Source organism: Merops nubicus, unplaced genomic scaffold (assembly GCF_000691845.1).
Source record: "Merops nubicus isolate BGI_N331 unplaced genomic scaffold, ASM69184v1 scaffold21234, whole genome shotgun sequence".
Taxonomy (NCBI): domain Eukaryota; kingdom Metazoa; phylum Chordata; class Aves; order Coraciiformes; family Meropidae; genus Merops; species Merops nubicus.
This window is the reverse complement of record NW_008602562.1, coordinates 64,876-78,631: the sequence shown is the minus strand read 5'-3', so window position 1 is coordinate 78,631 and position 13,756 is coordinate 64,876. Positions and strand designations below refer to the sequence as shown.

The window sequence follows — 13,756 nt, the reverse complement described above, 5'->3', positions numbered from 1 at the left end:
GATCTAATGGGGAAACCTCTGTATCTTGACCAGGTATGGTGTGGTAGTAATTATTAGTACTCCACACAATTTATGTATAATACCTTCCACCAGACGTCAGCGTGAAGGGGGAAAGCAATATTGAGAAGAAAAAGATGGCACTAGATGACCTTTAAAGGTCCCTTCCAACCCCAAACATTCTATGATTAGCACATGTAGTCACAGGGAGCCTGTTTCAGTGGTTATCAGAGGTGCCTTTTTCCCCCCACATCTGTACGTAACAGTTGCTATTTTAGGCAGGTAAGGTCGAGAAGCAGCAGAGTTTGAAGGCAACCTTTTGCAGCGCGAGCTTGCAGGGACCCGGCAGCCCGATGGCTGCTGTCATGCAGCCCTTGCTGGGCTCCCTGCTCCAGTGCGGGTCCCTGCCTGTGGTGGAGAACATGATTCCTCTTGAAAGCTTTTGGGTAGTGCCGTTATTTATTTATTTTTAATGTCAAGAGAAGATTTTAGAAACAGAGTCATTTAATCTACGTTATTTGCCAGCGAGGAGAGCCGAGTCTTTGACGTACTTTGTCTTTCATGTGCTACTCCCTAGAGGGTGCCACACACCCACTTTGTGCAGAGCTCTTCCCCCTGCAGCCAGGTGACATTGCAGAGGGTTTGTGACAGCGCTGGGAAGGTACAGAATCACAGGCTGGTTTGGGTGGAAAGGGACTTTTAAAGGTCATCTAGTCCAACTACCCTGCAGGGAGCAGGGATGTCTGCAGCTAGAGCAGGTTGCTCAGAGCCCAGGCCAACCTCACCTGGAATGGTTCCAGGGATGGGGCATCGACCACCTCTCTGGGCATCCTGGGCTGGGGGCTCACCAACCTCAGCCTAAAAAATTCCTTCCTTCTATCTTACCTAAATTTCTCTCTTTTATTTTCAAACCATCACCCCTTGTCCTGTCCCAGCAGGCCCTGCTGTAAAGTCTGTCCCCAGCTTTTTTATGGGCCCCCTGAAGTTCTGAATGGCCACCAGAAGGTCTCCCTGGAGCCTTCTCCTCTCCAGTCTGCCCCAGCCAACTCTCTCCTGCTGGGCTCCCAGCAGAGGGGTTCCCCCTTCGGGTCACTGCTGGGGCTGCTCTGGCCCCGCTCCAGCAGGTCCCTGTCTGTGCTGTGCCGAGCACTCCAGAGCTGCCCCGGCGGCCGGCGTTGTGCTGGTGTGCGCAGTGCTTGCCGCTGCACGGCTCCGTGGAGGAGATGGGAGCTGCTTGCATGGTTTTAAGCCCCTCTCGTAAGGTTATAACCCTGTATGACTGACTGGGGAGTTTGCTCTGGCTGTAGCTTGGTATCATTAAGAATTGTTTGCATTGGTTGAATGGAGTTTTGGGATGAGGAAGCTGTGTGTCATTCCGGAGCAGTTACTGGGATTGGTGCCTGCTTGCCCAGGTCACTGAGGAGCAGCTGGTGGAACCCAAGCCTGTGTATTCAACTCTCTTGAGACCCTTGGGCCAGCTCTGCTGCTGGAGACCTTGCCATTTCTGATACCTCGCTGCTCTGGGGCCATGGTCTCCAATATAGCACGTGAACGTTTTTGCAGGGCTAAGAGGGAATATTACGAGTGGAAGCACAGGTGCTATTTATGGCTTTTGGCAATGGGGAGTGCATAAGCTTTCTGTGGAATAAGCGTGTGATCACCGTGCATGTTCTGAAAGCCTTTTGTCCCTCCCAACAGTGGCACGGCCCCGTGTAGGCTGCTGGCCTGTGTGCGAAAGCTGCTCAGTGAGCATTGGGCAAATATGTCCTGGAGAGGGGGCTTGTTTTACACAGAATTACAAAAAAAAACCACAAATGTGTACATGCCATTTTGAGAGCTGATGAGGGCAAAGGGTGCCTCTGACCTTCAGCCATCTTCCCTCCTCAGCATTGTTGCCAAAGCCTTCCCAACAGGGAGGTAAGGGCGTACTTGCACAAAGGAGTGTTTTGCTTCCCAGGGGATTTCACTGAGTTCAGCTCTGCATTAAATTGCTAATTAACACAAAATAGTGTTGATGCTTCACTGTAAGAGTAACTGAGGCTGTTGATAGTTGCTGTGTAAGCTTAATGTATGCTAATGAGATCCCGACATTTGGAAAACAAAGCTGTTGATACTGTGTCTGTGTCCAGGCATTTTTAATGGGCTGGGGGTTTTCCTTTCCAGAGATAGCTCATGCTTCAGTGAGATTTCCTAAAGCAGAAGGGGCTTTTTAGCTCTTTCGTGGTTTCTTTTACCCTGTGCATTTGCTGTTTTTTCAGTTTTTGAATTCTGATGAAGGCCTGGAGGCTACTTTTAGCTGGCTTTGGCTCGTTAGCGGACTTCTTTTCAAACCGAATGTCATTTTCCTCGCCTAAGAGGTGAAAAGCCAAGATTGTGTCATTCCTACTTGTACCTAGTAATATCTTAATCCACAAACAATTGTAATGAAGCCACTTGGGCTGCTGGCAGAGAACAGTTTGAACCAAGGACCACCGAAATGAATGGGATTCTTCCCTGAGAGCGAAGCTTTGGGTCGAGCCCTGGAGTGCTATTCCATGTGTGCGTGCACAGCGGTGCTGGGCTGTGCTATGGAAACGGAATTGGATAAAACTCCCTGCCAGCTCTTCCAGCTGAGCACTGGTGAGTGAAGATGCTGCCTGGACAGACCGCAGATGCGTTAGCAGCCCCTGAGGTAGCAGAGTAGTTGCCATAACACCAAGCAACAGATGTTATCCGGGCCCTGTTGCTGCTGCTGGGTTTGGAGTGGGAGTGTTGCTCTCCCAGCTGCCAACTGCACCTTCTGTTTGGCCAAGGTGCTGGTCGAGGCTCTGGAGGAGGCCAGGGGATGATGGAAAACTTAGAAATAGCAGGATTGCTGCTCTGGTGCAGAAATGACCCAGCACTCTTGTAATCCTGTTGCTCTAAAGGAACAAAGGCAAGAAATAATGGCGGTGAGTTTGTGGCTTTTAAAGGACAGATTCGAAGGATTTAGCTTTTCTGGCAAATGCTTTAATTATTTTTGCAATTGTGATGGTGTTCTTTGCCAGATCACTGAGCAATTAAACTCTAATCAAGCCCCGAGGGAAGTATTTCCACGGAATGTGTTCAGTGCAATTCCTGACTGAGATTGTGAGGAGGAGTATTATTTACAGAGGTCTCATTAACAGACAGTATAAAGTTGCTTATGCCCCCATGGGAACCGGTGACAAAACTCTCCTGGCCTTTGTTAGAAATCAAAGCTTTTTGAGGCACGGTAAATATGGTTCTGGGTGCACATATAATAAAATTAAACATATTAGCTTAAAAGCAGCTTCTCTGGAAACCCTATTGGAAATTCTTAGCTTTCCTAGTGTGTAAAAGAAACCCATTTTCCATGGATATTTTTAGTGTTAACTTCCTCTCAAGTGCTATTATCTTACACTCTCCCCCATTAGTGCTCGCTGGGTTTCCAGGTCAGCCATGTGATTGCTGAGCATCCGTCGCTCGCTGCTCCTGGACTGAGTGGCCAGGCAGGAGCCAGGGAGGCAAGCTGGCTGCCAGCAGCCGCTTCTCCCTGCCTGGGTCCCGACTGCTGGGGCACCAGAGCCTCTTGCCCTCCCTGGCAGCTGCTTGGTGCTCTGTTCAGCGGGAGACCCCTGTGCCCCAGCCCCGCTGCGAGGCAGGGGCACATTGCCCTGCGTGGGGGCACACGGCCACCGCGCCGCTCGGAGCCCGTGCTGCCCTTCCTGGCAGAGCCTTTGCAGCGGGAGCTGGGTGAAGCCACACTGATGGCTGCCTGCTTTTTACCACTTGTTACATTTACAACTCAAATGAGCTTGCTGTGCTTCAGAAAATTGAGAGAAGTGTAAAGATCACAGCCCAGTGATCTTAAATATCTCTTTATTTTTTTCTTCATGGCAAAACACCCTAAGGCGAAGTATTTTGAAAACAGCAGTGCTGATAATGAGAGCTAATAACTTTCCAGATGTTTGCGATTTTGCTACATACGACTTTTTTTAAAAGGTATTTAAGTGGATCCTGCCAGTTGTTGTGGATGCCCGTGTGTGTGTGTGTGTTTAATAAACAGCTGGCTCTTTGGAACCAGGAATTTTAATACTTCCATCTCCCTGCAGCTGGAATCGGAGGAGGCGGCGGCTGGTTGTACAAGAGAGGGAGTGCGTTTTCTCATGTGAATTCAGAAGCAGGGAGGGAGAGAGAGAGAAAAAAGCATCGTAATATTGCGTGCGTCTCAGTTTCAGCGGATCAAATCTTTCCTCTATCTGCATCCAAGCTATTTGGTTGTGATCAGATGATCCGAGCTCAAGGAAGCGATTGGAGAGCGAGCTGGCTGCAGCTGCACTGTAGGCTGTTTTCAGGGACAAGGAGCCACTGTTTTTCCAACATAGCATAAACATAGAAGTTATTTTGTAGGCTTCAGGATGCAGATATGGGTTGTGCTGCCAGCATTGTTCTGCTCCAAGCCTTTCGTTCTGTGGTACAGAGGAACTGTCCACATATCTGCAGGCGACGACGGCGAGAGGAGTTGTCACATGAAATCCTGCCGCTGGATAGCGATGATGAAATGAGCAGACCCAGGACTCTCATCATAATGGTACGTTATACTTTAACCAGCAGAGAGGAGACAAAATTGTTACTACAGGTGTTATGTGAGTGGTTTTTTCCTTGAACTCTGTATTCGCAGAGAAAGAGCATTGACAGGCTGTTTGTGACCATGGGTTAGCTTGGTAGATTTTCTGTCTTTGCTGTCAAACAAAGCTGAAACATTATTTTATAGGTGAAGCTGAGAGCTACATACAAGCTCTATATAAAGTAAATGTTGTGTTATTCAATTGTTTTGTTGCTGTTTGTGAGAGGGGTGGCACTGGAGCCGGCACTGTGGTTATATTTTATTTCAGACTTGGAATTCCAAACTGCAGACAGCTTAGGAAATGTTTACTATGTCTGTTCATCATAAACACAGAATCAAACCCAAAAGCCAGACGAAACCAACCCCCTCTACTTTGACCCGGGATGCAGTTGGAATTTCTATCAGGTTATATGCAGATAAACTCCCATATATCTTTGCTGCAAACTGTTTGCAGCAGGAAAGTGTTTGCTGGATCACGGCTCCCCGGGTGGGTTGTCCCTGTTCTTTGGTGGAGGGGCGCTTGAAGGCTCCCGGTCTGCAAGGATCCTTTGCTTCCTGAATTAAATGGGGTTATCTTTATGCTGTGGTGGCAATATAATAAGCATCTTAGGTTTAATAGGAAGGTATTATATATATTAGGATTCTTTTGTTATGAATTATTATTATGAATTGTATTATTATTAGGAACATATTTATTAGGAAGTGGCAGGATTGTTCTGCATTATAACCCACTGTTTCAGGAAGAGGAGGGCACTTACTGCTGATTGACCATAGGTGTATGGAGAGTGTTCCCAGAGCCCTGGCGTGCTCTGGGTCTGAGGTGGTAATGACTTGGTACTGGGTAGCTCTCGCAATAAAAATATTACCAAGACACTGCAATTGCTACTTTTGCCCCTTTGTCAGGGCACTCATGTATATCATTTGAGTGACAGAGATTGTTTTTTTTTATATAAAGTGTATTACAGTGAAGTCCGAAGTACATCCCCCTGATGCCTCCCCAATGTCACACAGGGCACTACCTTACTTGTAAGTGGGTGGTGGTACCACCCTCTGAGAATTTAATAGTGCTTGTGAGACCTCGCAATGGTTTGAATAGAATGTTGCTCCTCACAGAGAGGTGTGTGGTGCAGTCGTGGCAACTCTGGTAGCTGTGACCCGGTCCAAACTGTGCTCTGTGTATCAGCTGAGGGCATCGTCCAGCACATGGGGCAGGCTGATGGTCATAAGGAGGAAGGGGATGGATTTCATCATTGCACAGCTGATGTTTAAACTTGTTTAAGCATTTTTCACTTTAAAATCCAGTATCTGTGAAACAAACTTTTTTTTTTCCTGTTTTTCCACTTAATAGTTAAATAAATTACCTCAACATTTAAACAAATAACTGCCTTCTTCCTGGTAGTAATTTCAAGCACAGTGAGGGTGAGAAGGGTTTGGAAGAAATTGCAGTATGTCCAGGTATGGTTCATCTGTGCAACCTGCTTCAATCCTTGGAAGAAAATGATAGTCATGGGTGTCGTGGCAACAAACAATGGGCCAACCTACCTATACCTGGATGCAGTTTCCATCACTTTGAGTTGCAGTACTTTGAGCAGTAAAACATGGGAGAGTTGGGCTCAGAAGAGCTACAGCAAAGGTCCCTGGGTTCTGGGAGAAGTGAGGCTTCCCTACAGCATGGAGGGAGCTGTGGAAGCTGTTCACCACCATGCAAAGCTGGGGGTCTCCAAAGGAGAGGTGCACTGGTCAGACAGTCTGTTACCTGCTGCTGGATGAGGGCTTCCAGGGATCCCCTCCTGGTCCCAAACACAACCACCCATCGTAGCAGCAGTGGCTTTATGTGTTCTGCAGTAACAGTTAGCGGTGCCAGTGGCTGTCCTGTGCAAACGCTGCCCTTCCCTGCATCTGTGGGATCATTTTCCCCCCTCGGTCCTTTTGAGGAGGAGGAGCAGCTCAGCCCTGTCCTGAGGCTGGTATAGGTGCAGGCAGGCACTTCAGAGGAGAGCTGCTGGGCAGGGGACAGCGTGAGGAAATGGTTTGCACTCACACATCTTTCTCCTCTGGATGTGTCTTCTTACTGTGCCTTTTTGTTTAGATGCAGTTAATTATGTGACTGTCTAAAAGAATTTGCCACTGAGCTTTGCAGTGAGGCTTAGGAGTGATGTGGAGCCCCAGTGGGTGAGGAAGGTGGTGCTGCTTCAGAGCACTGCTGTGGCAGCAATGGGTGGGCCTGTTTCCACCAGGTTTTCTGGTGCTGGGAAGAGTGGCATGGTGAGGAAAGCTGGAGGCTACTGGATCCCCATAGAACATGTGTTGCAGTCCTAACAGATGATGTTTTTTCTCCTTGATCTGTTGTAGATCATTGAAGTTTATGTCTGGATAACACAGTGGAGACAAGTATGCAGACAAGCAAAAGAGTGTTTAGTTCAGAATGTGGTTGTGCACGTGGTATAGATGCCAGGAGCAAAGCTGCTCCCGGCGAGATTGCTGAGCTCTCATGTTTGAGGGCAGTGACTGATTGGGGTGACAAAAAAGAGAGATGAGGAAATCCCAAAATGCAGAATACTGAAATATGCTGGCAGGCCTGGGTGTGATGGCCTGTGGGCTCCTGTCAGCTGAAGAGGATCTTCTCCTGCCTTCAGAGGCAGTGGTCCTCCTCGCTGCGGCTGGTGTGCCTTGGCTGTGTGCTCCCTGCTGAGAGTGCTTGGATGATTGATTTCAGGATAAAAACTGTGCTATCTTTTTGAGTTGCTGTTTGAAGTCCTCAGACTGCTGTGTGCTCTTGCAAGTTTGCCTCTCAACTGTGAAGCACAAGTAAAATCTTGATAATGCCTTGATAAAGAAAGCAGTCCTGAGGCAGGGAGAACAGCAGATTGCCCTAAAATACTTCAGCTAAGTGTACAGCTCTGTAGATGTGTCCTACTTGGCTTCATTGATCCCTGAAGAGGAACGTTGTTGTATGATATTCCTCTAGGAATTGTCCATTTGCCAGTGGCTCTCCAAGCAGGAGATGCTGTGGGTGCATTCCAGCAGGAGAGAAAGGGAGAAGACTGAGGTACAGCCCCAGGCATTGCTTAATGGCCTCCTGCTAAGCACCATATGAAGTCTCCAGGCTGATGTCCCAGCAGGCATTTCTAGCAGAAAAGCTCTTCCAGAACATGTGAAGATTGATGTCTTCATTCACAGTTTTTGTTTTCCTCCTTTTCACTTTGTTAGTTCAGAAATCTGATTTTATCCTTGAGCAAGACAGATTAATAATCATTTTTAGGTCTTGGCTGGATCCACAGAGCAGAGAGGGATGTCAGAAAGGAAAGGCAAAACTGGAAATTCTTTTTCAATGACTATTGTGTGTCATCTTCTCTTGGACACAATGCTGGGAGTTTCCAGACATGCGAAATAAGTATCCAAACATCCTCTGACTAGATATACAAGTTGAATCAGTGTGTTCAGGGACTTTGTATTTGATAGACTGTCTTGGTTTTTCTGTGCCTTTAAGAGTTTGTCTGTAAGAGCTGGTTTTCAAAATAAGTCCATGAAATGGTGAGGCTTGAGATACTAAAGACCTCTGCAGAGTGAATGCAAATGACTGTATGTGCTGTTTCTGCAAGAAAAAGGAGAAGAGGAAAATGCCTGAAGGAAGCAAATTTAGTACATGGGGTTGTGTGGAACTGTTTGGTGTTTGAAGTGGGGGCACTAATGTTTAGCATAATGCTTTGCATTTGGAACTTGTGACTTGGAAGGAAGTTGGGCTTTCTCTAGTAGGTCATTCTTAGTAGGTTTTTTTTTTTTTCATGTGATTTATTATGAACTGTGGCAGTGTAGAAGACATAAAAGCAAAGCATGATATTTGGGGATACCATCCTTCTGTCCACACAGACACACAAACTCCCCCTTGGTAATCAGCTGCACAAAAATAATATAAAATGTTTTACATTTGGAATAAGTGCCATAACTTGAGCTGGTATGCTGGTTTGAACACAGCAACAGCAGGATGAGACCACTACTCACTTTATTCAGGTTTCCAGCTCTGAAAAGAGGCAGCTTGCAGGGATTCTATCTACTCATTCCAGGTACAGAAGTAAGAGAACCTCCTGTGTGGCACAGGTGCAGGAGAGCTGCTTAGTTTGTAAATGCAATTTTAGTCTTCTAAAAGCAGTGGAAACAATAAAAGCATGGTTTTGAGCATTCTTCCTCATCTAATACTGAAATTTACCTTCAGAATTGTGTTTCTCAAGTTTCATTCCATGATCTGTGGTAATTTTATGTTTCTAGGTTAAGTAGTTCATCACACTGATTTCCTGATTCGGATGCATTTACCTACTGAAAACTTGTATCCTGTGCATAATAATTGCTATCAATAGATGGTGACTCTGAGAGTTTCCAGATGTCTGAATCATGATGCGTGGTTTTTGTCAGTGGGAATGTCTGTGCGTGCCCAAATGGGGAGGACTTGCAGTGGCTTTTAGAGTTCAGCTCTGGGAAGAGAAGGATGTTCTCTATCTTCCTTCAGTGTCTCGGAGGAGGGATTGTCTTTGGAAAGCCAGACTAGCCAGGGCTCTGAAGTTCAAAAGAAATATTCAAAATATTCCAATCTTTTAACTCAAGTCAGAAGCTTCAATGTACAATACGTTTTTAAGCAACAATCCACATTTGACCTTAATCAACTTCTGCCTCGGCACTTGACCTCAGTAGGAACAGAAACAGGCCTACGTTTGAATAAATGAATAACATTAGAGAGTAAAGAGGAAGAGTAGTAACGGATGCACAAAATCCTTGTACCAGTTCAGGCAGCAGCTACAGCTCTGGGTGTACTTTAAGTACAGGGGACAAGGAGCCCAAGATGTGGGTCTCTTCATACTACAGAGTGTTGCAGTAACATTTAAAGTACATATGTGGTTGAAAAAGAGGTGGCATTAAAAGCAGCCTTCTTCCAACAAGTAAAATCTTCTCCATCTGACTTTAGTACTCTTGGCAACCCCATTTTATGCTGCTTTCATTTTGTGTTAGTGTTGCAGCAATGTGTGTAGTATGACAGCATGTGGAATGAAATTCTTATGAATCTGTTAACCAGATTCTTATGGCAGCTTATGAAGAGTGTGGACTCAAAACAATAAGGTGATGAAAACATCCTCTTACATAAGAGGGTTTTTTTGTTTTGTTTTTAAGAGAAGCAAGCTGTCTTTAAGCAAGCTATTTCTATAGAGGTTGGGACAGCTGATCCTCAGGGACCTTTCCAACCTGGTATTCTGTGATGCTGTGATTAGCTATTTGTAAGCCATGTGTACCTGAAAGAGCAGGGTATAAATTAAAGGGGCACAGACAAGTCTCTGTTAGTAGCAGTCCTTGGGAGTGCTTTGGGAAGGCTTTGTGGTTTTATGCATTTGACAAAAATCACTATTTAAGATGTGTGTTCAAAATGCTTCTTGGGAGAGAAGAAAACAACCGAACCCCCAAGAAACCACTTCAGGTTTTCCAGGCTTTGTCCATCTGTAGCCCCACTGCTCTGTGTAATAAGCATATTTATAACCAAATCTATGCCCACACATGCTCGATTTGTCACAGGTTTGTCTGCCATGCCCTGACTGCTTGGCTCTAGCTCTGATGGGCTGTAGCAAATCCCAGCTTTTTATGGTTTCCTTCATTGTTTTGCTCTGTGGACCTTCCTCCATGCTTTTATATTTTTTTTTTTTTTTTTCGAAGTGTCCCAACCTTACAGAGGAAGGCAGGAGAATTAAGAAAAAAATCCCAGTGATCTCCCTGGTGTGGGATTTTGGAACTAGATGAGCTATGGTTGTAGAAACCTAAAGCTGCTCCCATGGTGTAGTGCCCTCAGACACGAAATCAGGCATGAGTACAGATATTGCATTTATGTTTGTCTGTTTCCCTGTGTTTGTCACAATATTAAATACTTGAATAAATGATAAGAAAAATATAAACTCTGAGTAATAATAAAGAAATTAACATAGATTTAAATGCCAAGTGCTAGGCACAGGATAAACTATCTGAAATAACCAAATAATATCTTTTTTTTCTGCAGTTCTGGAGGCTTGTATGAAATGCTTTGAAATGTGTTTCTTGTTCAGAACACAGAATCTGGCAGATATATTTTGAGCTGGGTGGTGGCAGCCCCCTTGTCCCTACAGCTCATGTGTGCTGTGCTTGGCCCAGGCTCAGCCAAATGCTTCTCTTCTGCTGCGTGCAGGGAGCTGGTTCAACAAGCCCACAAAGGAGCAGCAAATGAAACTCATGCTTTCAGAAAACGGTCCCAGTGCCAGTCCTCAGCCCTTCCCCTCCCTGGTGTCAGCTCGCCGCCGGCCGCAGCGCTGAGGGCCTGGCTGGGCTCTATTTTTCATGCTGTTGTAGGTGCGGAATCCTCTGAGTAGAGCTGAGCTGGATTTAAATGCATCGAGCTGAGCCCAGAGTCTCTTTCAGGCCTTTGGCTACAAACACAGGGATATCGGTTCAGCTTGGAAACAACTGTGCCCTGTAAGAGGTACAGTGAGTGGGGAAGGGAGCCACAGAGAATGTCGGCCAACCGAAAGTGCTGCCAGAGTAAGAGCTGCCGGGAGAAGCGAAGGGGGAGGGAGACCTGTCGAGGCTAAGGCAGTGTGTGAGAGAGGAAGAGCTCGGCGATGAGAGAGAGAAGCCAAGTGGAAGATGCCAGTTCTTCTCATCTGAAATCCGTTAGGCACGCTGCTGCTAAACTTGGAAGGTTTGAGTTTGGAGGGCAAGTCACTCTGTCTTGACACATCAAGATATTCTTATACTGCTTTTTCCTCCTTCCTTGTTCTTACTGAAAGCTGTGGGGTTTTTCCTTCACAATAAATTTACTTACCCACATTAGTGCTGCCTCCCTTGCCTTTCTCCCACCCCTTCCTTCCCAGAGTGGAAAAACATCTTCTGCTTCAGGCTGGATTCAATCCATTCCCCTCCTGGGGGGACTAGAAACCTGAGTGAAGTGTAACAAAACTGATCAGGATATTTCTCATTTCCATGAGGTTTCTTCATTACAACAGTAATCTTAATGCACTTGGTCTAACGCCAGTTGAAATAAATCAGAATTCCAGTTCAGGCCCATTTCAGACAAAAGCCTTAAGCAATTTCATTGCTTGTGAGAGATGAAGAGCTGCATCTCTGATCACCATACTTTGTAGTCTTCCATGTATCAGAATCGTTTGAGTTTAATGCATGTGAAAATGTTTGTTGCTCCATAGCCTCTCCGGCAAACTGGGGTAGCATGAGCCCAGTGCAACAGGAGCCATTTCACTAAAGAGCAGCTGCTGAACTGTTCCACCATCAGATAGATGGAGGAGTAGATGCCGTGAGTGCAGCTGCAGCCGGAGCTGGCATGTGAACGATGGCTGCGTGCTGTGAACCCATGTGGCCAGCATGGTGAGGTCAGTCTGTGCATCCCAGGGGCCTCACACCTGATTCCCAAAAACTCTCAAAAGATTCTGACTTCTAGATTACATTTCCTGAATCACACAAGCTTTTGACCAAAGGCATCACCACTTCATGACTGTTAGGTGACTACACACCAATGTGTGGATGAATACAGACTAGTGGCAGGTTGGGTTACCTCCTGTAGCTGAAGAGGGACTGCACAGACACAGGCAAGTGGTTGTGGTGTTCCCTTAACCAACGGAAGATTAGCAAAGACAAAACACAGGATTTAATTTCTAAGGCTAAGCAGCGTTTCAGCATATTTGAGCCTGTCAGCTAGCTGGCACCTCTGCTTGTGCGAGGGAAAGCAGAAATGAATTCTCTGCCAAAGTACTCAAGTAACTGAACTCGTGTTCACTGCAGTACTGTTGTTCCAGCAATACAGAAGCAGGCGGCGTTGGAACTGGGGAAGATGGAGAAGATAGAGTATTGAGGGAACAATGAGCAGTTCCTGGTCTTTCAGCTTCTGAATCCCTTCTTGAATGATGAAGCCTTCCAATCTGAATTAGTGACTGGAGCGAGGAATGCCACAGTTAGGATTCAGCACCAAAAAGCATGTCACATGAGTGCTTCAGGATGTTTTGGGTGGCAAGGGTCTGACGTCTCCTCGGCACTATTCCAAGCCTAGTCCAGCTGAAGCTGGCCATGATCTGCTCCACCCAGGTGTGGTAGCTGTGCATACATGTGCACATTTTCAGTCAGAAAGGAACCAATTCCTTGTTGTTCTGGGGCTCGATTATTTCAGTTCTGCTAGGACTCTTATTTTAAACTCGGGGAACTCTGTAAGTAAATACGTATTATAAAAAATGTCCTTTTTTCTTCCTGTTAATTTGGTGCCTTTTCAGAACAAAATGTTATGTTCTGTCTAAACAGAAGGAATTTGTGTGCAGTATCTTACTGCTACAATTGCAGTCTGTTAATAATTATTGCCAATTTGTGGTTAGCTTAAAACATAATAGATTCTGTGCGTGTGGTTTTTGATGAAAAATAGCCATTGTAATGTTTGTCAGACTTCTCTGCCTCGGGGATCGCCCTGGACACAGCGTGCGGAACCAATTGAATTGAACACTTCATGCCTTTGGTGTTTGTTTTTCCTCACTTCTCATCTGTCAACTGCTGTGCTCATTTTATTTTCATTAGTATTGATACTTGCTTGAAGATGAGACAGCCAGAATCAGTTCTGGTTCATACATGTGCAGAATAATATTTTGACTTAATGCAGTACAATGGAACAGAGGTATAGTTCTGTGCTGCTTGCATGTTTTTCTCAGGAAAAAAAAAAAAGAGTAATCATGAACTTAGCATGGAAAATATGTATGGCCTTGCTGGATCAATCGGTAGTTAGCTGTGGAACTAGGATGATGGGAGTTGAACATCATGTCACCAAGCACTCTTAAATTTTTTTGGCATTTCAATAAGGGTTTGGTGTTACCTTGATGGGTTCCACGGGTTGTGACTTGGGTGCCAAAATTAGCTCTTTCTGAGGGTAAGCCTCAACAGTAGAGAGATTAAATACTGAAATGTAGATTCCTGGAACCAGATGCTCCACTGTCCCTTTTGAGATGTTGCCTCCATTAGTAAATGATATGCAAACATGTACTGCAGCTTCCTCCATAGGCGATCTGATCTTAATGGGATTACAGAGGAGTTACAAGTTCTTGGGAGAAACAGAGCTTGGAACTGGGCCTGTTTTTTTCCTCACTTTTGGATGCTTGT

The 13,756-nt window shown here is 45.7% G+C and overlaps 1 protein-coding gene across 1 annotated transcript in view; it reads left to right on the top strand.

The window, feature by feature from the left end:
* Positions 1-4,402: 4,402 nt before the first annotated feature.
* LOC103771125 (dedicator of cytokinesis protein 10-like) overlaps positions 4,403-13,756 on the top strand; it is a 72,286-nt gene continuing 62,932 nt past the window's right edge. Inside the window, exon 1 of the mRNA XM_008938414.1 lies at positions 4,403-4,567. Within this exon, the coding sequence (XP_008936662.1) occupies positions 4,403-4,567 (165 nt within the window). The remainder of the gene's footprint in view (positions 4,568-13,756) is intronic.